Raw genomic sequence first — 25,599 nt, 5'->3', positions numbered from 1 at the left:
GACATATTTTCAAGGCACAAAACAAAGAGTTCTTACATTAGTGAAATCTGAAACAAACCATTTGGCCTTCAACAGGCGTCTAAAAGATTAAGAAACTAATGTAGCTGAGGGAGTGATCTCTGTGGTATTTCAACCTTGTACCAGCCTGTGATTCTCACACATCAATTCTTGGGTCAAAGAGAAAAACACTGAAACAAAGGGGCCTTACTGAATGACAGAGTTTTCCTGCATAATGTCACTATAAAACAATATCCAGTAAATGCTACCATGGTACTAAAATACCTAACAATTATTATTATTATTATTATTATTATTATTATTATTATTATTATTATTATTATTATTATTATTATTATTATTATTATTATTATTATTATTATGTATTTGTCCTCTTTAGTATACTGATACAAGTGTTTCTCTACTACATGCCTCATAATGATCAACTACACTGATGTAAAATCCTGTCTCTCCTTAATGAAATAATGAAAGGATCATAAATCCTCGTCTAATAGAACATCGGGTATTAATAACAATACGACATTTACTTTTGAAGTAACCGAGAGATGGTAAACAGGTATACATAAGAATCTCCTATTTTAATTCATATGCGATTGTGTTTGTATCTGATGATTACAGCAATTGTGACTTATATAATTATCTTGGTTTTATTTATTAGTCATTTTAATGATTTCTATTTTACTTTCACAGCATCTCAGGGTGCAGGATCGCTGTCCTCTGCCATATGGAAAAGACACAATCGATTAAGTGTAGGCCCGTAGCGTTTGATCTGGGACCCCGTAATCTACTTACATGTGTCTACTGCTCTAGCTATAGCTAAAATAACTGCACGTCCAGGCTTGAACTTTAAAGCAAGACCTCAAGTTTGTTTGTTTTTTCTTTTTAAAATTGGAAGTGCATTGGGGAAATGTTTAAAGAATCGCCATAAAACATCCGCAAAGCATCTGTCACAGGTTTAAAAAGCTAAAAACCAATCAGGTAAGCTGTTCCTTTGACGGACATTTGCAGTCCTTGCAGTGCGAGAGCCTGTTTTAAGAGGGCGGGCCACAAAGTTGTGGCGTCGTTTATAGCCCAGAGTTTGACGGCAGCGAGCAAGTGTGCGTCTCTGGTTACTCGGGGCTGTTTGGTGAGGATTAATCTGGAACATGGAATACACACTCAACATTCAAATCCAGGAGGGTGATTGTCTTGAATCCTAAAGAAATCTGCTCATTTAGTAAACAGGTAATGATTATTGCTTTACTGTATGTCATCATAGCGCAGTTTTAATGTTGAAGATTTGCTCTAGTTACTGACGTTCCGAGTTCTCCTGTTGCCTGTTACTTCATGTCAGTCCCTGCTTGCTGCTCTGATGCTTTAATGCGGAGTAATTACAGTACTTTCCCAAAGCACCTCTCATTTACCTTGCGTTTTCTCAAATTTTTATGCTGTTGTATATTTTTTTAATTAGCCTTTTTCTTGCTTTGCACTTTTAGCCTGCTTTATGTAAGAATTTGTTAAGTTCAAAACTTCAATGAGAAGATCTGTTGTTATGGACGTAAAATGTCTGTAGGTGAATCCATCAAATTCTGTAACAGGGAGTTCAGAAAGTTCACTACCCAGCTAAAATATACATTTTCTCTCACCCTGTTTTTATTTTAGGAGAGATGGAGAAGGATTTGTCATCAACACCAACTAGTGTCAACGTCCAGGGGTCGAGCCCTGTCCTGGATATGCCCTCTTGTCCATCCCCCATGCAAATTCCTCTTACACCCATCTCCAGTAACCTCTCTGCTTCTCCCACTCAGCATGAAAAATCACCAACCTCTCTGGAACCCAGAAAATTACCCAGTTCTTCGCCACCATCTACACATACTACCGCTAAACAGATGGATCCCCCCCTTTCCTTAGACAAGTCAAAGCCCTTATCTCCTGCTGTGTCTCCTAGCTCTACATGTAAAACCGTTTCTACTAATCCCTCCCTTAGTGCTCCGATCAGAACACCCCTACCAGCTTCTCTCACCCTTGCTGACCCTCAAACTTCCACAATTTCACTCACTTCCGACCTCACATCTGCCTCCTCAACAGCTACTTCCACCACGGCTTCCACATCTTCATCCATGGCCTCCGCAAAACGCACTTTTGCTTCCATGGCCAAACGGGTAATCATACAGGAAAGACTTAGAAAAGCTGAGGAAGAGGATGCCTTTGATGAAGAGGATGGTAAGAATAGTTTCATTCAAATTGAGGGATTAAATGACAGATTTTGAAGGTTCAGTGCTGCTGAGAGGATGTCATAGATCAGTTGCTGTGTTAAGGTGATAAGCCTTCTGCATGCTTTGGAATGTCTTTTCATGTAAACCTGTCCCAAGGAAAACACAACTCTTGTCAAGAATCCAGAATGCAGATCCACTTTGGCTTCCTTTGTTTACTCATTTGAATACCGTGCTGTAAAACATTTTGGGATGCTTTTTTTCCCAGTGAATTAAACACAATAATCGAAATAATGCAAAAGGCTTTTACTTAAATATCTCAGCAACTTGTTATGGCTTGCATTTAAATCTGTAGGGCATTACACAGGGACATTATGACTTTGGTAGTCTAAAACTCCAATATGAGGTTCAAATCTATGAAACAATATTAGTTGCGTTGCCGTGGAATTTTGTGCACAAAGTCATGTCCCCTCATTGATAGAAATAATACACCTTTTTCATTGTACATCATGATATGTTTCATGTATCACAATAAATATTTTATCTGTCAAGTGCACTAATTTTATAACCTCACTTCCAAAAGTTGGGAAGGTGTAAATGCAGTTTTAAGAAGAATGCAATGATTTCCAAATCACATAAACTCCATATTTCGTGGAAAAATATACAAAGGCAATCTGTAAAATGCTGAAACTGAAGAAATTGTATTGTCATTGAAAAAATCTGAATTTTGCAACAGAAAAGTTAAACAGAAGTTGCTCATTGTTTAATAAGTCAATTTTACAGCCTAAATTTGGTTGGTTAGCAGCATCACTGGTTTAAAAATGTCTGCCAAGAGTAACAATAGGAAGGGTTCAGCACTCTCTGAAAGTTTAAATATGCAAAAAAGTATTACTATTTAAAGTTTATTCTATAAAAAAACAAAGCACAAAAAGAATTTGATTGTGTCATTGTACACTCAAAAATTAACACTCGCGTTCATTAATTCTCTCTGGCACAGATTCAACAAGGTGCTGGAAACATTCTACAAAAATTTTGGTCCATTTTAAAATGACAGCATCATGAAGGTGATGCGGATTTGTTGGCAGCATAACAATAAAGTGAATTTCCTGCCCCATCACATCCCATAACTGCTCTGCTGGATGTAGACCTGGTGACTGTGGGGCCCATTTGGATACACTGAACTTATTGTCATGTTCAAGACACCACCCGTTTGAGTTTCCTGACATGGTGTTTTATCCTGCTGGAAGCAGCATTTTTTTTTTTTTTAACCCTACAAGAAGATGGCTAACATTGTTAGCAACAACACTCAGGTAGCCTGTGGTGTTTAAACTATGCTCAGTTGATACTAAGGAGTCTACAGTGTGTCAAGAAAATATCCTCCCTAAACCTTGGTACAATAAAAAATGCATTGTACTTTCATGTTGCATATATCAAAATCTGACCCCACTATCCAAATGTCATAGCAGAAGTCAAGACTCCTCAGACCAGGCAATGTTTTTCCAATTTTTGTGTTGTCTGGTTTTGGTAAGTATGTGGGAATTATAGCCTCAGTTTCCTGTTCTTAGCTGACAGAAGTGGCACCTATTGTGGTCTTCTGCTGTGGTAATCCATCTGCTTCGGGGTTTAATGTGTTCTCAGAGATACTCTCCCTTGCATACCTTGTTTGTGAAAGTAAATATTGAGTCTCCTAACTGTCTCCTGTCTCCTAACTGTCAGCTTAAAGCAGTATGGCCATCTTTCTCAGACCTCTGGTAACAACAAGGCATTTTTGCCAAAAGAACTGCTGCTCACTGGATATTTACTCTTTTTCAGACCATTCATAGGAAACCCTAGAGATGACTGTGTGGGAAAGTCCCAGTAGATCAGACTGTATAATCAGATTTTTATGTATAATAATAAAACTGTTCATAATGTACATTTTCCTTAAGTACTTTAGAAAACCGACACTCTTGTCTCATTGACATTTTGTGGTATTTCAATATATTCCATAGCTGTTGGAATTGAAAACAAGATCCTGGCTTCACCAGTTGGAGATCTGCTATGCGTGATAAGCTGTGACATTTGAAATGCAGTAAGGGCTAAAGTTGAAGAGTGTCAAGCCCTTTTCTTAATGGACAGCGGGGGGACAGTTATGAAACTTTTACAGCTGACAAGTGCTGTGAGGTAAAAACTGGGCACGGTGTTGCTGGAAGCTTTGAGGTTTTGTCAAAAAGTTATTGGCAGTTAATTAAAATTGATATACATGATTTTTTTTTTATTAAGACATATTGTGTCCTCTCCTGCAGATGAAGAACCAGAGGAAGACGTGTCTGTGGAGCAGCTTGAGGAGAAGGCCATAGGCGGTGATGCCAGAGCTCAGGCCCGTGTAAGTGAAAGCACATGCACAGACATGCACAGACAGGCTCTTGGCATTGTTTTCAGTCCTGCAAGCTGACTCAGTCTGGTTTTCAGCATGTGCCTATTTTGGGCCACTTGGAAGATGATCCCACAATTTCAGTGTGACACACTAATATACTGTCATACTTACAAATCATTAAGAAGTGTAAAAGTTAAAGCATACTGTAGCATGTACTGCTGCTGTATAAATAACAATGCAAAATTCACACTCTGTTTACTCCATGTTGTCTGCCAGCGCAAACAAATTCAAGGGTGGTAGAAGTGACATTCCCAAGCGTCTTGTCAACATTTGGTTCAACATTCTCTTGCCAGATGTCATGTATTTGCACATACCCACTGTCTAAATAAGGAGAGGGTGTGCATATCTAAGAGAACACATGCAAACCTGAGACCATATCAGTACAGCAGCTGGATGCTGAGAAGCATTGGTAGGCTTTCCATTTGTGCATTATGGTATCCCAATAGGCAAGATACACATTATAATATTTACAGTACTGTCCAATACTCCAATTCAAAGCTTTATTTTATTTTAAAAACATTTTGTCACTCTAGCAATTAAAATACGTTTTATGATGGTATTTTCTTTGTTTGTCTGATAGACACAGGAATACACAACTGCAGAACCATTAAAAACGAAGACACATCTGATTCCACACAAATAGGGACATTTAATAATAACTGAGTGAGAGGGAAGTTTATGAAATGACAGTTAATATTAGAAAGCAGTCACTTGATATGCCACAGGGGCCACTGCTGCCCCTGTTAGTTAGACATGACGAATGCCCCGACGGCTACAGAAACAGAAAATAATACATTCTGAAGTCATGTGTTCTTGGTGCATTATATGAACTTTACTATGAACTGTTTTGAATGGAGCTCACAAACAAGTGTAAATCCAATAATCCTTGAGGATTGTTCAAAATAACAAGAGAGCTACTGGAAATACAAGTTCCTGTTTAATTACATTTTTGTGCCACTGCAGATTAATTTTGATGACAGTGAATGTCGTAGCTGGAGGTGTTGCTTTTTTTTCATCTGTCTCTCCCATTTTTTTCATAATATTAATATTTTAGGAATACCCTCAGGGAAGTTCTTAAGCTTTAGCACAAACGTTCACTTGATCTCAAAAATGAAATTATTATTATTTGGTTACTAAAATTCAGAGGTCAGTGTGACCTCACGTAACACATTTTTGGCCATAACATGCATACACCAATTATGACCAAAACACTTCACATACATTTTTAATGGGATAAAATTAATATGCGATTCTGTTTCTGTCCAAAATACAAAAGAAGCTCAGCTATGATTTCACTATGGCATAATGTTTTATGATAACACTTTTTGGGGCATTGTTCACTGCTGTATCTTGGGAGCTAGGAAAAAGATTGTAGTAGACATACAGTTTTGGACATACACGATTTTTTGTAGTTTTGCCTTTAACACCACAGTATAACAAGCTTGCTTAAATACATATCCATGCATGCAGTACATTAAGTAAGCTGAAATAATCTGGCCCTTTTACCTCTCCTCTGTCTTTCAGCTTGGTCAGCACTACTTGGGTCTTGCTAAAGAGAAGGATAGTGAAACAAATAATCTGCTGGCTGTTAACTGGCTTGTTAAAGCAGCGAAACAGGGAAGAAGGGGTACAACAAAAGCCCTGCAGCGCTGCTGGATCCAGAAAAAAGGTTCATTTAACACAAGTATCACATGTGTTAAAGTCTTTATGTTTCTGTTCTATAACTTAAGCTCACTTCCACTAGGAATCACTCCAGAGAATGAGGCTGATGTCCGCAGGTTGTCGACAGAGAGTAAGTTTGAGCTGGCAGTACGCAAAGCAGCCATGCTGATGTACTGGAAGCTAAACCCAGACAGGAAGAAGAAGGTGACTGTATCTGAGATGCTGGAAAATGTCAACCAGGTGAATGCAGTTCCAGGTAGGAGAGACAAACTCAGCCACAGATATTTTGATAAATTCATCATTAAAAAGTATTAACTATTTTTGAATGGTGAAAATAATGCTGCATGATGTACTAGTGGCTATACCTAGAAGGATTTAGTATGCTGTTATGCAATAGCTGTCACTACTGCTGGAAATATGAGATGCCCCTGTGTGATTTTAATATTTGCAGCTGTTACAATGAATAGTTTCATGTTACCAGCTTTCATCCAGCTCAATGGTGGTGTGGTCATTTCTCACCAACAGGTGGCACTGCAAGCAGCAAGGTTCCTGTCCCAACTTCGAATCAAGCCCAGAAAGTGTTGGGGAGCATGGTCAGCAAAGAATGTAGGTATCCAGAGAGGGTGGAGGAGCGGACCAGAAACTATATTGCATCTCCACCTGTAATTATATCTCTCTTTATCTCTTAGCCAGTCAGATGGTGGACCTGGATGAGTTTGTTGAGATGACTAAGAACTATGCACAGGGTATTGCCCCGGCTACTCCCAAGAATGGCAGCCAAGTCTCAGCCACAACTGAAAGCCCTGCACTTCATGACAGTCGTACAGGGGTAAAAAAAAAAAAAAAAAAGAAAAGAAAAGAAAAGAAAAGAAAAAAAAGGTTTACACTTTACATAAGCAGAAAAAAACTGTTACTTGAACATAGTTTATTTGATACAGCATGGCTGTGAATGTGTTTGTGTTTGCAACTGTGTTTTTAAAGCACAAGGCTGAGTCAGTCTCATCAGGATGCAAGAAGTCAAACAAGAGTGCCTGGAGTTTTGGCCGAAGTGGGATGATGCTGCACACTAGTGAGACCGGAGCCTTTAGAAGGGCCATGGACATGAAGTCACAATTAATAGTACCTGTTACCTCATTATTATTTCACATTTTAATAGTCTTTTAAATGTGTTGATATTCTCTGTTCATCTTCATATCCGTCTCTCTTCTCCTCAGATGCTGCAGTACCCACTGCATGCAGTTGTTGAGATAAAGGAGCATCTTGTTGATTGGGCATCACGGGCCGGTGTCCAGTGGCTGAGCACAATCATTCCAACGCAACACGTCAATGCTCTCATTTTCTTCTTCATCATCAGCAACTTGACGGTGGATCTGTTTGCTTTTGTTATCCCTCTGCTTGTCTTCTACCTCTCCTTCATCGCCATGATCATTTGCACGCTGCGTATTTTCCAGAGGACAAAGGTGAGCATTTCCTTTCAGTTTCATTTAGTAATTTTCACACAGTTAGCAGGACTGTCAGAACCCTGAAAGTTTACATGAAAGTTTATGAAACAAAGTAATTTCTACTGTAAATGTGCATTTATTTTTGCATTTCTCCTTAATCAATGAAATTATGTAGTGCTCAACCAATTTATTACACCACAACCAATGTAAGGTTTATGCTAAATCTGCCCTACATTAACAGTACTGGTAATTATCAAATTACCAGTAAAAAAAAATACCACAATCAGTATTTTTAATGCAAAAATATAATTATTGTTTCAAATTTACTGTGTTGCTAAAAGTTGCTTTTTATGCTAAATGCTTTTTATTCTGCAAACTTAGTATTTCTGACCCCAAAGATACAAAAAAGGGACACAATCTCAGATTTAAAATTTGCAGCACATTAAAAAAATTCAACCAACCTCAATCCACTTTGAATGCCTATAAATCAGAAAATATTTATAGCATGAATGTAAACTTTGCGGACGACATTTTTGTACAAAAAAGTCAGCTAATGCTAAATGGGATAGGTGAGAATATGTTTTCTGTTGTTGTTGTTTTCTTTTCTTTAATTTGTTTGATATTGAATTTCAGTCTAAATACCCTGCATTTAAATTTCTTTGGAGTGCTTTGCTTCCTTTCACTTGTAAACTTTCCCCCTTTTTCTAGACCTGGGAGAACTTTAGTGCCCTGACATCTCTGCTGACACGGTTTGAACCTGGCCTTGATGTGGAGCAAGCAGAGACAAACTTTGGCTGGAACAACCTTGAACCGTACCTCTATTTTATCTTCTCCGTCTTCTTTGTAATTTTCTCCTTCCCTGTAGCAGACAAGAATTGGATCCCCTGCTCTGAGCTCTCGACTGTGGCCATCTTCTTTACTGCTGTCAGCTACCACAGCCTCAGCCCAAATGCCACAGCATATGCACGCCGGGCAATGGTTATAGAGGTCAATTGACTGAGTGATTGAATGATCAGAATTACTGTCTTGCCTGTTGCTAAGTATAATTTACACTAATAATATTGCTGCTTAATTAATCATTTCATTCTTAATGAAATGATTTGGAATTTCTAGGAAACCACTTGTTTGCCTTCTGTCATAAAAACGTGTAGCAGCAACATGACATTGATAACAGAGAAAAAATATTTTTGTAAATACTGGGAAATCTCAGATTTGGGAGTTGAAGTTTTATTTTGCCTTGTAAAACCAGAGTTTGACATAATTTTCTAGTAATGCCTTTTTTAGGCATAAGTTGCATAATTAGCCTGATAGTGACCACATGCTTTCATTCACTCGTTGTTGTGTACGCTGTGTGGCAGGCAGAGGTAGGACCCAAAAGCAGGACTCAGACACAAAGGGATCAACTGAAAGACGCAGCTGAGACTATTTAACCACAAGGGTACTAACAACCAAAAACTCAGAAATTAGCAACTAGGAACTATAAACTGGTAACAAACAACTAGGAGATTAAAACTAGGAATTAACAAGTAAAACATGGCACACATGGCAAACAGGGACAACACGACAATGTGCAGTGGAAGAGAGAGGACTTAAATACACACATGATAACGAGAGGAAGGGACACAATGAGAACTAATACAGACAAACAGGACAAGAGAAGCAAAACTTAACAAACTGTACACACTACGAGAGACTGTCAAAATAAAACAGGAAGTACAATAACCACACAGACAAAGACTAAGAAACAAGTGTTTGACACTGGGACCAGGGGAGAAACAGACATGGGAACAAAACTGACTGAGGAGACAGAAAAGAAATACTAAACACGGAGATAAGAGTAAAACAAACATGAAGACAAGTCTGATAAAACAGTCTGTGGAACATAGGAGAGGCATGGAAACAGAACCTGAAGACTAGATGGCAAAACTAAGGCCAGAAACTACAAGTATTACACAAAACAGAAAAACAACTAAAAGAACCAGAACTACGGATATAAACTAAACCATAGAATGGGTTAAAGGGTTTTTATGTGTACTTAACCTCAGTTTTATGAATGGAAAACATGCAATGCTGTTGTGCAAGGTTTTAACAAATGTCGACAAAAATCTCTTTCCTATTTATAATCTTAATGTTTTTATGACAGTGAAATAAAACAGCCTTCTCCAAGTTAATCAAAACCTCTGTTGTGTCCTTGCATTTGGTTTAATCCAGATGGCATCATCTCTCTGTTGCCTGACGCAGTTCTTGCCACAGAACATGACGGCGCTTCATTTACTGGGACGCACCTTCGCCACTCTGCCACTGGGGGAGTCTGTGGTGCTGAAGCTCAGTCTCCCCTGCTTGCTTTATGTTTACCTGTTCTATCTGTTCTTCAGGTAAGAAAGATTTGGACAAACTGAAATATTGATTACTTATATTAGTAAAATTCTCAAACTGGTCTTACTCCTGTCTGCCGTGTTGTTTTATTCTATGTTAAAATGACAGATTTACTCTTCAGACACTTAAAGTAATCTCAGAACTTTTTACCCCCTCCTTTTTGTTTCTCCTTCCTTAGCATGGCGAGGTTGCGTGGTTTCCGGGGAACTTACTGCTTCCTGGTTCCGTATCTTGTGTGCTTCATGTGGTGCGAGTTCTCAGTGGTCCTCCTCCAGAATTCCACTGTTGTGGGTCTAATCCGCACTTGTGTGGCTTACTTTCTCTTCCTGTTTGCCTTGCCTGTTCTGGCATTTGGTCTCGCCACCATGCTCTTCATCCAAGTGTTTAAGTGGTTCCTCGAGCTAGAACTGACAAAGATGATTGTGACTCTGGTAATATGTGCGATCCCTGTCACCTTGCGGCTGTGGACGCGGTTCAGCACGTCCATTCTGGATGTCTTTCGCTCACTGACTCATCGGGGTCCAGTCAAACTCATTTTACTCTGCATCTCCATGGTCCTTCTATTCTTCTCTGTCTATGTGTACCATGCAGAAGGTGAGAAGGTGTACAACTCCACCCTTACTTGGAGTCAGTATGGCCAGGTTTGTGGGCCTCCTGCTTGGGAAACCAAAGGCATAGCCCAGACACAAATCTTCTGTAGCCACCTGAATGGACACAGAGTCACCTGGACTGGGTGCTTCAAGCAAGTCCGTGTGGCTGAAACAGAGAATGGGGCACAGTCTGTGATCAACATGTTGCCGGTGTTTGTGGGAGATTGGCTGCGCTGCTTGTACGGTGAGACCTATCCCAAATGTGAGCCAAAGAATGCCGCAGTTGCAAATCTGACAGCTGCAGATTTGACAGCCAGTTCTGCATCAGGGCCTGTTTCACTGCCAATCCTCCTTCTATCGCAAGATGAGGAAGAACTGTGTCAGCTCAAGGCTCTGGCTAAACATACCTGCCATGTCAAGCGTTTCGACAGCTACCGCTTTGAAGTGACAGTGGGAATGATCCAGGATGAACGTGGAGAGAGAGAGGACCCAGCCAGAGATATAGTCCTAATGGCGAGTCATGAGTTCAGACAGGTGCTTCTAAATCTGAGCCCTGGTAATAAGGTGGAGTTTAGCACCAAACTGGAGGGACGTCTAGGAGCCAGAGCTCCAGCCTTTGAGTTGAAAGCTATCCACTGTCTTGACTGTCCTTCTTCAGTGCTCACTGGAGGCAGGCAGGTGAAAATAGAGAGAAACTGGAGACGTACCACAATGAAAGCCCTGAAGTTTGCATTTGATTTTTTCTTTTCCCCATTTTTGTCAGCAAAAATTTAAAACTAGTAATTAAAAGTAGAAATAAAATAACCTATTTGAGTCTCTCCAGAACATCATCTTGTTTCTTATGATGTTAGTCTAGAAGCACTGATGCAATTAAAATAGTATTTTTTTAATTGGATGGATCTATAAAGTTTGTGTTCCTGTGCATTAGTTTATGCAGATCCTACTTTTACTTCATCTACAGCAGTTCAAGAATCGTCAGACACCAACTTTGGCAAGACTCATGATCTGTTTTATTTTCAAATCCATTTTATGTCTAGCTAGAGTTAAACTTATACACACACAACCTAATATATAATAATATGTTATAATATAGTTATAAAGAACTGGAAGATTGCTGTAATTTGATGGTATCCAGCTGTATGCAAGAAGGTTAATGCTGGGTGCTGTTCTCCTTTCACCTTTCACCTAGAAAACTGCACATTTGTTGAAAACAAAATAGCGACTGAGTAGATTTTATATCTGCCTTTGTATTTAAAAATTTATCTAGAAATATAGTGTATGGTTAAGATATTTGCATTTGTATTCTGTTTATATTTGTGCATTTTCAAATGCATATTTAAATATTTTTATGGAAATATATGACACAAATTTAGTGATAATATATATGCATTTCTGGCTTCCTCTGTTAGGCAATATTTTATGATGTTGTCTTTAAACTTCCTGGTCTTAACTTTAATTTTAGCATCAGATTTTCCTGTCTCTCAAGCTATGATGCACATGCAGTCATTTTGAAAAGCCAGCATAAAACTTTCATCAAGGGGGGGTTGCAGTAAACTTGCAGATTTTTGTATTACACATATCAAAATGCATCAAATGTGGTGCTGTGGATTATACACAGATATCTACACTTTGGTCTGATCTGTTTCTCATCAAGACATCGTTCCAGAAGTCTTGTGGTTTGCCCAGATGCAGATCTGCAAACTTAAACTGTGCTGACATCTTGTTTTTAGAGGAAGAGCCTTTCTCCTGGAACCCCTTCTACCCAAGTTGTACTTTTTATAAATTTACTATCATGAACTTTAACATATTCAGGCCTATAGAGGCTAAGATATAGTGCTTGTTGTTCTTGTAGGTGATCTGAGAGTTACACAGTGTGACTTTGGAGTGAATTTGCTGGGGCATCCCCTCATTGGAAGATTGTGGCATTTTGTTAACACACATGAGAATGCTCCAGCCCAGAAAACTGCCAAAACCTCTGCTTTTATAGAAGTGCTCACTTGCTGATGATCAATAACCAGACGCAAATAAGGTTGAACTTTGTGCAGTTCTGTGAAAACTTTCGTTATCACATTAACACACACTAGACCTCCTTTTATGGTATTTCTCAAATGTATGCAAATGACAAATTTAAGACACACCATGTTCATTCCATAACAATTAAGAATTACCAGGAATGTTTAAAATGTGTTGTTTCACTGAGTTGAACACAATATTGGTTCAAGTTAAGAGACCATTTTGTTTACAGAATCCGAACCTTTAAAGAAAAACAGTTTTTATCTCAAAATTTGCCAGTTTGGAATTTGACTGAAGAAAGAGGTACTAAAGAAAATATTGTACACATAATTAAAATAAGCCCTGTGAAAGATTGGCGATGTGCCCAGAGTGTATCGCCACCTCTCAACCCTAAGCTCCATAAGCTCCAGCAGCCCTGAATTGGATACGTGGAAGAAGATGGATGGACGGATAGTTAAAATAACAGTAATGAATGATTAATTTATTTTTGAAATGGGGGTTTTCCTAGCTATCTGGTTTACACAGTACAGTAATGCAGTGGTGGTGTATGAAAAGCTTTACACATAAACACTATCAATCTGTAACCTCAATGCTCGTGTGGATTACAATTGCTGACGTTGAGCCTCGACACTGTAAATGTGAGTGCCTTTTTTTTTTCCACTGGTGGAGTTAAATGGGGTGTCTATTAAAATGCTTGAATTGGGGGGGAAAAATCTCTTGTGAAAGGTTTTATTCAGATTAATATATTTTTTTATATATATTTCTTTTTTGGTGATGAGACAAAAAGCAGAATCTATTAAATGAGGACAGACATTAAAATGAAATCCAACACATTTTTGTTAGATTTTATGTTATTTTATTAATGCACATTCCTTTCATTCACCTCATATGAGTTATGTTTTCGTACTGTTAGATTTTTAAAGCATGATAGATATACACGCTAGTAGCATTGAGTAATGGCGACATGCTGCTGCTGCTGTGCTCCCGAACACAAATCGTCTCACTGGTTGTATGTGTTGGTGGTTATGATGCGATTACAACTGACTTGTTCTAAACTACATTTCGCCACTGCAGGGATGAACCTCGGAGCTTACATAATGCTTCACAAGGCCCTTCACTATGTAAAACCGTTTTCTTGTGGGTTGTCGTCATCATGGATTTTGCTGTGTCGTACATGTTAAATCAATAAGTGAAAAACTGTACCTGCACATGATAACACTGGCTGGTAGTGAAGACAAAAAATATATATGCCCATAAGAAAACCATCTTAGCTACAGGCAGATAACACAGATGTGTGTGAACAGCAACTTGGAAAACCAAACGGGCATGAGGGAGAGAGGAGGAAGCAGGTGTGACAGCAGTTATTTCTTTACACTGTTGATTCTTCAGATTTTGAAAATGTGCAAAGGGACTTGATATTCTCTACCTTTGCACTGGTTATGTTACCCCACCCACTACAGTACACATTTAAACCACTTACAATAATCCCATCAGGGCCAAGGTCACTTGAAAATAAAGTACTTCACTGTAAACAAACAAGTCTCACGCGATCCAACACGGACATCACCTTACTGTACTGCTGTAAATCCCAGGCTTTCAGAGTCGCACCGCAGAGTAGCATGTGGCGCTGTGAGGTATACGGTGTAATGACATTAAGATCTTGTGATAGTATGAATTCACATGACATTACTGCTGTGATGAGCTATTGCACTGATGATAACCTCTAACCTCCAAGCACACTGGACACAAAGTCAACTTTGATTTAAATTTGGGAGTCTCAACGATGTGCTTAGAATTCAAGTTTGTCCAAACTGCAAGATTCCCCCATCAATACACACACTGCCTCCTTCAACTGCTATGTTTTCTCATATAAGCATGTGGATTTGTTTCTTTCCTCTTTTTCTTTTTTTTTCTTTTTTACATGAGATTACCATGATACAGCAATCAAAACACAATAAGGGCTTAATATACACAACCAAACAGTTAGTGTTTTTTGTGCACAATTTTACCCCGTCCTCTCTACAGCCAGCGACAACTACCTATATACTGCTACGAGAAAATATCTGATAAAGTGTGATTCCACAAACCTTATTATAAATGAGATCTCACACCGATTTAGAGTGTCCTTGACAAAATGCTTTTTTTTCTTAGCTCTCTGGAACTGAAAATTGGTACCGCCTTTAAAAAAAAACACAGACTATTTACAGCAAACAGTAAAAAGAGTGTGTACATTTTTTTGTTACCTGTAGAAGAAGAGCTCATGTATTAAAGCAGGAATGGTGCTGCACTGTGTTTTGTTAGTGTTATTATTGCAACGTGAACGGGGAAAAGATTACGGGACAGTTATTCGTGCGTTCCCCCAGAGCACTGCTCTGAAGGAGAGACTGAATTGCTGTTGTCACACGACAAAGAAGAAAAAACTTTTAGGAGACTGTTGTGAACTATACAATAACACCATTCCTGATATGACACAAATTTAGTGATAATATATATGCATTTCTGGCTTCCTCTGTTAGGCAATATTTTATGATGTTGTCTTTAAACTTCCTGGTCTTAACTTTAATTTTAGCATCAGATTTTCCTGTCTCTCAAGCTATGATGCACATGCAGTCATTTTGAAAAGCCAGCATAAAACTTTCATCAAGGGGGGGTTGCAGTAAACTTGCAGATTTTTGTATTACACATATTAAAATGCATCAAATGTGGTGCTGTGGATTATACACAGATATCTACACTTTGGTCTGATCTGTTTCTCATCAAGACATCGTTCCAGAAGTCTTGTGGTTTGCCCAGATGCAGATCTGCAAACTTAAACTGTGCTGACATCTTGTTTTTAGAGGAAGAGCCTTTCTCCTGGAACCCCTTCTACCCAAGTTGTACTTTTTATAAATTTACTATCATGAATTTTAACATATTCAGGCCTATAGAGGCTAAGATATAGTGCTTGTTGTTCTTGTAGGTGATCTGAGAGTTACACAGTGTGACTTTGGAGTGAATTTGCTGGGGCATCCCCTCATTGGAAGATTGTGGCATTTTGTTAACACACATGAGAATGCTCCAGCCCAGAAAACTGCCAAAACCTCTGCTTTTATAGAAGTGCTCACTTGCTGATGATCAATAACCAGACGCAAATAAGGTTGAACTTTGTGCAGTTCTGTGAAAACTTTCGTTATCACATTAACACACACTAGACCTCCTTTTATGGTATTTCTCAAATGTATGCAAATGACAAATTTAAGACACACCATGTTCATTCCATAACAATTAAGAATTACCAGGAATGTTTAAAATGTGTTGTTTCACTGAGTTGAACACAATATTGGTTCAAGTTAAGAGACCATTTTGTTTACAGAATCCGAACCTTTAAAGAAAAACAGTTTTTATCTCAAAATTTGCCAGTTTGGAATTTGACTGAAGAAAGAGGTACTAAAGAAAATATTGTACACATAATTAAAATAAGCCCTGTGAAAGATTGGCGATGTGCCCAGAGTGTATCGCCACCTCTCAACCCTAAGCTCCATAAGCTCCAGCAGCCCTGAATTGGATACGTGGAAGAAGATGGATGGACGGATAGTTAAAATAACAGTAATGAATGATTAATTTATTTTTGAAATGGGGGTTTTCCTAGCTATCTGGTTTACACAGTACAGTAATGCAGTGGTGGTGTATGAAAAGCTTTACACATAAACACTATCAATCTGTAACCTCAATGCTCGTGTGGATTACAATTGCTGACGTTGAGCCTCGACACTGTAAATGTGAGTGCCTTTTTTTTTCCCACTGGTGGAGTTAAATGGGGTGTCTATTAAAATGCTTGAATTGGGGGGGAAAAATCTCTTGTGAAAGGTTTTATTCAGATTAATATATTTTTTTATATATATTTCTTTTTTGGTGATGAGACAAAAAGCAGAATCTATTAAATGAGGACAGACATTAAAATGAAATCCAACACATTTTTGTTAGATTTTATGTTATTTTATTAATGCACATTCCTTTCATTCACCTCATATGAGTTATGTTTTCGTACTGTTAGATTTTTAAAGCATGATAGATATACACGCTAGTAGCATTGAGTAATGGCGACATGCTGCTGCTGCTGTGCTCCCGAACACAAATTGTCTCACTGGTTGTATGTGTTGGTGGTTATGATGCGATTACAACTGACTTGTTCTAAACTACATTTCGCCACTGCAGGGATGAACCTCGGAGCTTACATAATGCTTCACAAGGCCCTTCACTATGTAAAACCGTTTTCTTGTGGGTTGTCGTCATCATGGATTTTGCTGTGTCGTACATGTTAAATCAATAAGTGAAAAACTGTACCTGCACATGATAACACTGGCTGGTAGTGAAGACAAAAAATATATATGCCCATAAGAAAACCATCTTAGCTACAGGCAGATAACACAGATGTGTGTGAACAGCAACTTGGAAAACCAAACGGGCATGAGGGAGAGAGGAGGAAGCAGGTGTGACAGCAGTTATTTCTTTACACTGTTGATTCTTCAGATTTTGAAAATGTGCAAAGGGACTTGATATTCTCTACCTTTGCACTGGTTATGTTACCCCACCCACTACAGTACACATTTAAACCACTTACAATAATCCCATCAGGGCCAAGGTCACTTGAAAATAAAGTACTTCACTGTAAACAAACAAGTCTCACGCGATCCAACACGGACATCACCTTACTGTACTGCTGTACATCCCAGGCTTTCAGAGTCGCACCGCAGAGTAGCATGTGGCGCTGTGAGGTATACGGTGTAATGACATTAAGATCTTGTGATAGTATGAATTCACATGACATTACTGCTGTGATGAGCTATTGCACTGATGATAACCTCTAACCTCCAAGCACACTGGACACAAAGTCAACTTTGATTTAAATTTGGGAGTCTCAACGATAAACGATGTGCTTAGAATTCAAGTTTGTCCAAACTGCAAGATTCCCCCATCAATACACACACTGCCTCCTTCAACTGCTATGTTTTCTCATATAAGCATGTGGATTTGTTTCTTTCCTCTTTTTCTTTTTTTTTCTTTTTTACATGAGATTACCATGATACAGCAATCAAAACACAATAAGGGCTTAATATACACAACCAAACAGTTAGTGTTTTTTGTGCACAATTTTACCCCGTCCTCTCTACAGCCAGCGACAACTACCTATATACTGCTACGAGAAAATATCTGATAAAGTGTGATTCCACAAACCTTATTATAAATGAGATCTCACACCGATTTAGAGTGTCCTTGACAAAATGCTTTTTTTTCTTAGCTCTCTGGAACTGAAAATTGGTACCGCCTTTAAAAAAAAACACAGACTATTTACAGCAAACAGTAAAAAGAGTGTGTACATTTTTTTGTTACCTGTAGAAGAAGAGCTCATGTATTAAAGCAGGAATGGTGCTGCACTGTGTTTTGTTAGTGTTATTATTGCAACGTGAACGGGGAAAAGATTACGGGACAGTTATTCGTGCGTTCCCCCAGAGCACTGCTCTGAAGGAGAGACTGAATTGCTGTTGTCACACGACAAAGAAGAAAAAACTTTTAGGAGACTGTTGTGAACTATACAATAACACCATTCCTGATACCTCACCCTAGTGAAAACAATTAGATTTGGATTAAATGCCTGGTAAAGTTTTCCAGCCATTCTATCGGTATATTCTGTAGCATTTAGAAATTACCTCTCAAATGCTAGCTAGCACATATCTTCCATTTTTATGTGAAAGGTAACCAGAACATTAATGGGAAGTGCAACACGGTGTGAGGAACAGCACTGAGTCACTGCAGATCGAGAGGTGTCCCTGCACCTCATTGACTGCCCCAACAGTGGGGCAGTTAGACAAACATCTTCAAAAAGTGGAAGTAGAGTGCAGCCAAAAATAAATCAATCAATCAAATGTCCCGATGGGTACTAGATCAGTTCAGTTCGGTGATTAGATTAAACACCTTTAAATAAAATGAACTGAATAAAGAGTCTTGTTATTTTATGATTATTCCAATTATGTACAGACTCTGCATCAAAGCATGTCATCAAACATGCCACTCTCCATGCCCTCGATAGAACATCCAAATATATTCCAGTCACTCTTTGCATTTCTGTGACACTTTGATAAAAAGTACTGTGTCTGCTTCTGTTCATATTTCCATTCTTGTCACTGTGCCTGCGTTTCTGGGTTGACACGATCCTGGAAGATGTACAGATTGTTGGTGGCTGCTATGGCAATTATATTTTCAGATGGGTGCCAAGCCATGTGCAGGATTTTCTTGGTGAAGTCCAAGCTATCGACGCCCACATCGCCCCTGCGACGTTTACCGCCAGTGTACACACGGCGGGTTCGCAGTACGGCCCGGGGCTTGCTGCTCTCTCGCCAGGCCTCCAGGGTTACGCCTCGGCCTGTCTCCCTGTCGAACATCCGGAAGAAGCTGTTGTACGCCCCTGTCATAATCACGCTGGATCATGGAGGAAAGGAGAGGCGAAAGGAAGTAAAGAGCGGGAAGAGACAAGCGGTGTTCATGGTAGAATGAGGGGGAGGAAAAGAGGAAAAAGCAAACTGAATACATGAGGATTGATTTGATGTCTGTAAAGCTTGTCTCTGGGATTGATTTAAACGTCGGATAAAGCAGGAGGCCGGGCATTTAGGAAATCACTGTAAGCAGTAACACACTGACACAGCAGTCTGTTTTTGCTTCCAAATCTACTTAAGCTGTACTTTGTCTGTCCCCCCACCGCCTCTTACCTGTCTGAGCTGTTCCAAACACACTCAAACTTGTCAAAGATGCAGTCGTTTTCGTAGAGGGAACACAGCTTACTCCTCAGGTATTCATGGACCTGGGGATGATGCAAACAGTCAGCTTAAGTTTTGGGGAAGGTAGCATTATCCTGCTCAGGACGCTCACATTTTGGCATTTTAATCTTCTTTCTTTACTTTGCTCTCATGTATAATACACCGGCAGTAAAAATGAGAAAAGGCTTCCAGATTTTCTTTGGGATCAAGTTGATGCTGCTGAATTATGCTGATCAACTGAATGAATTGTGTATGAATGTAAAAATATATGTATTTTGAATTTGAAAAGCATAACAAACACCCAAAATTTTCAAATTTGATTCAGACAGATTTTATGTCAGACAAATAATGAATACAATTTCCAAATAGGTGCAGGTAAAATCCTCTACCTGAAAGGTCTCCACTGGGCCTTTATCCATATTGATATCCCACACCTTAGCGGTGAGGTAGTCTCTGGTCAGCAGGTAACGTCCGCTATGGCTGAACTTAACATCCGACACAGAGGAAATAATCTCTGAGAAGAAGGAGCGGTTCCCTGGATCCTCAGGCTCCTCAAAAACTAATCAGACAGAAATATAATTGCATTGCTTTCGTGAGAGCAGGATTCCTCATGCACAGCTTGCAGTAAACTCTTTAAAATGTTTCCTCACGTTTGGTATGTTTGTCGCAGAGAGCCGAGGCTCTCATGTCACAGAGGCGCAGCGTTCCCTTGCTGCTGCTGTACACGAACAAGTGGCAGTGGTGAGGGTGGAACTCTGCCGCTGTTATCACCTCCGTCAGATCCTCCATGTTTGCTGGTTTGATGTCTACAATATCTGAGAAGCAGAGCCATCAAGGAACAAACAGCGCAGACATTAAGCACCACATAAATCTGGCGAGCTGGGTTTCTACCACAGCCACACCGAATTCCATGACTATGTTTACATTTTGTCAATTGAGGCAGCAGACATGCAAACAAATCACTTATATTCATTCATGCAGTCTTTTTATTTTCAGATGATCTACACGTTCACAACCTAAATTCATAAAGACATCCCGGAAAAAAAAAAAACTGCACCCCATCCTATCCCCAATATGCATGCACAGGCTGTTCCTCTCTGTTCTATTTGTGGTAGTCCTGTGTGGCTCAGAAGAAAGTGTACTGCCGTGTGAATTATTTAAACTCGTCTTCCATAGATGCCTCTATGATTTTCTAGGTCAGCTTCCATTTGAATGGGGAAATCACAACATGCAGCCAGTCCCACATGCTACCACCTGCACTGACTACTCAGCATTATAATGGAAACACAAATCCAATCAGAGTCACGTTGTTTACATTAAGTATAAATCAGAAGATGAATTTGGATGATTGGTTATGATTACTGTACATAACCTGGAATTGGCTCCGTGATATTTTAGGCATAAATTTAGATAACAGTGGATGAAATACAAACACAGATTAGAAGCATATGGGATGCATTCCCAACACTGCTCAATTTCTTTTTCTTTAGTAAGGAAACTACATACATAATGATCAGTATTGATAACTAAAATCATGCACACTAACATACTAGCATGAATTGTTTTACAGTGTACCTTAACACAATTAAAATGAGATTTTATCCTTTATGGACACTTCACCATAAAATCAAACACAAAAAAAGCTTACTGACGTATATTGCACTTTTTCTTTTTTTTCCCCTTTTGGTGTAGACAGGAATCTTTACCTGTTTAGGTATATTGTTCTCATTGCTGTTTTACAATTACCATAAGGATACAGTTATACTTTAACAATGAACAGTGATCTAATTCATACCGCTGAATTCTCTGTAAAATTGAAGGAGTTTCCACCACACAAAAGTCTGAGAGGAGCTATAGAATTATTTAAAGCAAATGGTCATGGTTGGTTAAACTGAAAATAGTGTGTTATAATACAAAAAAAAGACAGTAAGGATACTGAAACTGCGGTCTGTGATGCCCAGGTGCCACATGTTGATGCGGAGGTCGTCAGCAGACAGGTAGGTTTCCCCATCGCTGTTGACTGAGATGGAGTTGACATGGTAGGTATGTCCATTAGCGAATACTCTTCTGGGACGGACCTCCACCATTAGATCTGTAGGTTTCAGCACTGGCACCTTAAATAGTGAGAGATAAAAGATTTAAGGCGGAAGGGAGGAGGTGATAAGAACAGGAGGAGTAAATCATAGGGCAAAAAGAAAGACAACAATGAGAAAGGACATAATTGGAGGACAGTAGAGCCATGGATCATTTAAGGACAGGAGCAAAAAGACAGACACTTGATTTGATGATTAAATGTTAGCCTGATAAATACTTGTATCAGGCATACCCAACAAAATGAAAGTGTGCAGTTGTATGTGTGTGTCCGAGTACCTGTAGAGAGGTGATGGTAGAGATGTCCTTGAGCCGTCCCTCCTCATCTTTCAGGTTGTATCCTTCTGGTCTCTTGTCTCTCTCGCTTACCTTCCACAGTTTAATAGTCTTATCTGTGACAGGCATCGGGATTTGCGTGCCAGAAAATGATGATTACATTCGTCTGTGAAAGTTCTCAGTCATCCAGGTCATCGTAGTCAAAGGAGCTTGCAAAGAAAAGCGTCTGGACTTCTTTGAGTTGCTAGAACTTAAAGAAGTCCAGACGCTTTTCTTTGCAAGCTCCTTTGACGATGATTACATTCATTGAAAATTGCAAAGCACAACAAAAATCACATTTGCAGCTAATTTAAAACATAATACTTAATTCATGCACCAAATTTAGATTTTTTTTTCTGTGCCATTATTGCAGCCGTAAGTGAGACTCCAAAGACTATCTTGATGTTATTTAATTCTATGTAGGTAATAAAAGATGACACAAGGCTGCCATAATTTTGGAAATTGGAGGTAGTTTGAAACCAAAGTGTGTAAGCGATACCTGTGCCATATCAAGCAAAAACAACTGCTATTTATAACAAATCTCTCTCTCTCACTATATGTATATATATGTATATATATGTATATATATGGATAGATAGATAGATAGATAGATAGATAGATAGATAGATAGATAGATAGATAGATAGATAGATAGATAGATAGATAGATAGATAGATAGATAGATAGATAGATAGATAGATAGATAGATAGATAGATAGATAGATAGATAGATAGATAGATAGATAGATAGATAGATAGATAGATAGATAGATAGATAAAACCTATATGCATGTAGTACTTCCTGTACTTCATTTTACCACAACCAACAATCAATATGATGTTCTGATAGAGACTGAGAAGTCACTGATTTCTCACCATTGGTGGAGAGGAGGAAATGTGCTGCGTTCTGCTGTGGCAGCCATCTGATCTTGTTAATTTTTTCTTCTATCTCCACACTCTTCAGGTAGTCAAAGTCAGGCTCGTGGCTCTGAAACGTGCTGTAGACATTGTACTCCCCAGAGTCCCCTGTCTCGCCCACCTCCTCTGATTCACCTTTCGGCTGCCCAGGGCAGACAGTGAGGAAAACACGGCTTTCAGCATGCATTTACAGTATGTGTACGAAGCTATTTTTTTAAAAAAAAGCATGTGTACAGAAAGTGGTGGTTTTGCATTGTAAACTAACCTCAGTCTCTCTCTGAAAGATGACCACCCGGCCACCTTTGTCCCCCGTGGCCAGAAGGTCCCCTGTCTGGTTAAACTCCACTGTAGAGATGACATCAGCTGTAAGGAAGATAGGAACATTGGAGGCAATTAAACAAAAGTATAGAAAGAAGAAAAGAAAACCGCAGCAATGATAGAGTAGCGAGAACGTTAGGCAGACATGGCAAAAAAAGCACAGATGATTAAGTGACCATAACAATGTAGAAAAGGCTGGCAATGAAAGAAAAATTAATAAAATCACATATTATTTCAGTTACTCTAAACCATAAATCAACCATTTATGTCTATGATGCCTAAGGAAAATTTAAATTATGAAAGTGTCTGTTGCTGAGTCAGGCAGTGTCATCATACATTCCTTCTACTGTGCAATGCAGGAAGCTGAAATTAATCTGTTCAATTATACCAGTATGTTATCTGACACCACAGAGATGGCAGCGAGACATCGTCCGCTCTACCTTCAGTGACGTAGTCTCGCAGGAAGGTGTGGTTGATTTTGGGGCTCTCAGCGTCCTCGCCCATCTGAAGCTGAGGGAGGGTGACCCGCCAGTGCGCCCGTCCTGAGGGGAAGGGTCCAATCCGTAATGTCTCTCCCCACCCAGTCTCCGCCCATGCTGGTAGGGCCTAACGGAGCGGCCTGGAAAAAGGCATCCTGGGAAACCAGCCGGCAGGAAGAAGAAAAGGCACGTCGAAGAGATTGAGACTGGAATGCAAGGGGCGGGGGAAGGAGGAACAGGGTTTTAGGAAAGAGGAATGGGAGTGAGAGGAAATTAAGATGCAGGAGGACAGAAGAGAGAACGGTGGATGGAGAGGCTGGTGATGAAGACAGCTTTGGAAAGGAAAGACGAAGGCTGTCATTAGGTAGGCTGACAATATGTGCGCACAGCATGGCAAATGATGTGACCTTAGTTAGACATTCAATGCATTCATTAGCAAAGACACGTGTGTAGACGAACAAGGCCTAGTGGGTGCTGAATCAAATCACAGTGCTGTAGAATGAAGGAAAAGCAACAAACAACTAGAGCAGAGAAAAGCAAAAGATGAATCCTTGTGTTTAAGCTCAGAAATAAGTATATAATGAACATAGCATGAGAATGAAAATATCAGCTGCTACATTCAGCCCTACCACTGGTAATAATGTTCCCAGGGTGTGGTAGTCCTCTTTGACTACTTGCCAGATTCCTGCTCTCACATGCACGCACACTTCTCAAAAAGATAGTCCTTGACAGTGATCAGAGGAGAATGCGATGTCTTGCCTGTGCTGCAATAAGGAGGGAGACAGGCCTCAGCACACCTACCAGTCCGCCTGCTGCTGTCGCTGCTGCTGCTATTCCTGCTGCTGTTGTGTTAATGGACCTCTGCTGCAGTGTACTCAAACAGGCCTGCGTGTCTTTCCAAGTGGGAGGAGAAGGGACAGAGAAGAGAGAGCAGGGGTAGTAGTGAGAGGAGGAGAGGCAAAGGAGGAGAAAAAAGAGAAAGAGAGAGGGATAACGAGGAGGATGGAGGTCCGTTGCCTGCTGATGCTGTGGATCTGTGCAGCATCCAATGTGTCATGGCAGCCTCCTACTGGAGCAGCCAATCACAGTATAGCTGTCACTGGAGGATCCACCCACTGCAGGTGATGAGAAGTACCCAAGACCAACAGAGGGAGCCCTTAAATACTGAGTGGCACATACCAGCATGCAGTTTTCTGTCCAGAGTAAAAATAATATTGAGGACTGCAGAGCAATTTAAACAGATGAAAGAAAAATTCTTTAAAAGAAACTTTTAAAACCTCACACACCAATTGATGGTATGTCGCTACAATTTCAGTTATTTGTCTCCAGAAAATAAAACATGATAAGAAAAGGATAAACAAGATATCAGTCAAAGAATGTTTGAAAAGCCCTTTCTTATTACAGCACTGTGTGATATTCCCTAAAAACTAAATAAACATTGTTCTGGTCACCTTGCTTTTATGATCTTCGGCTTTTCTTTTCTTTTCTTTTCTTTGCAAGGAGTACAATTTATGTTATGTTGTACTTATGTTGCACGTATAAATGTATTTAACAGAATCTGGCTAAATGAAATGTACTTGACTGGTATACAGTTGGCATTCAGTTTACACCAAGCCTATTTTGCTCCATCATTAATTATTTAAATAAAAGAAACTTTTGATTTTATATATTTCAGTTACATTTTACTCAAATTTATTTCTTGTTTAAGAGGGCAAAGTACTATTTTGTAACATATTAGCACAGTGTGAAATAATCTTCTAATGTCCAGTTAATGCTATATATCTGTAATGATATCTGACTGTGTTCATGTTGTTCTTGGTTGTTTATTTTAATTCTAAAGGTCTAAATTGCAAAGCTCAAATATTTGCTGATCATGTGATCACCTATCATGCTTTTTTTATATAAAGCGTAAAGGTTAATTTATAGTTTATCCACATCACGTAAGTGAATAACACATAATATGTTGTGTACTTATGAT

At 39.2% G+C, this 25,599-nt stretch overlaps 2 protein-coding genes across 5 annotated transcripts; one reads left to right on the top strand and one right to left on the bottom strand.

Annotated features, from left to right (window-relative positions):
- The first annotated feature begins 1,088 nt into the window (after positions 1-1,088).
- wfs1a (Wolfram syndrome 1a (wolframin)) lies at positions 1,089-13,424 on the top strand. Its single transcript, XM_004564250.5, has 12 exons — positions 1,089-1,242; positions 1,660-2,220; positions 4,496-4,575; positions 6,151-6,295; positions 6,371-6,544; positions 6,814-6,894; positions 6,978-7,117; positions 7,270-7,407; positions 7,503-7,748; positions 8,439-8,717; positions 9,942-10,105; positions 10,285-13,424. Exons 2-12 carry the CDS (start codon positions 1,665-1,667, stop codon positions 11,468-11,470), a joined length of 3,189 nt encoding a protein of 1,062 aa, XP_004564307.3. The 5' UTR covers positions 1,089-1,242; positions 1,660-1,664; the 3' UTR covers positions 11,471-13,424.
- Positions 13,425-16,513: 3,089 nt separating this feature from the next.
- Positions 16,514-24,911, bottom strand: ppp2r2ca (protein phosphatase 2, regulatory subunit B, gamma a). Of its 4 annotated transcripts, none has more exons than XM_004564251.4 (10): positions 24,423-24,911; positions 23,583-23,953; positions 23,090-23,187; positions 22,783-22,966; positions 21,871-21,983; positions 21,437-21,614; positions 20,151-20,315; positions 19,890-20,059; positions 19,453-19,544; positions 16,514-19,165 (listed from the first exon to the last, which is right to left on the bottom strand). In XM_004564251.4, the coding sequence occupies exons 2-10, from the start codon at positions 23,644-23,646 to the stop codon at positions 18,868-18,870; spliced, it is 1,362 nt and encodes a 453-aa protein (XP_004564308.1). In that variant the 5' UTR covers positions 23,647-23,953; positions 24,423-24,911; the 3' UTR covers positions 16,514-18,867. The 4 variants fall into 4 exon arrangements, with proteins under 4 accessions (XP_004564308.1, XP_004564309.1, XP_004564310.1 ...); XM_004564252.4 differs by having other exon boundaries at positions 23,583-23,827; XM_004564253.4 differs by having other exon boundaries at positions 23,583-23,776.
- Positions 24,912-25,599: the final 688 nt, after the last annotated feature.

Source organism: Maylandia zebra, linkage group LG6 (assembly GCF_041146795.1).
Source record: "Maylandia zebra isolate NMK-2024a linkage group LG6, Mzebra_GT3a, whole genome shotgun sequence".
Lineage (NCBI taxonomy): Eukaryota > Metazoa > Chordata > Actinopteri > Cichliformes > Cichlidae > Maylandia > Maylandia zebra.
The sequence above is the reverse complement of the archived record's forward strand: the minus strand, read 5'-3'. Positions and strand labels throughout refer to the sequence as shown.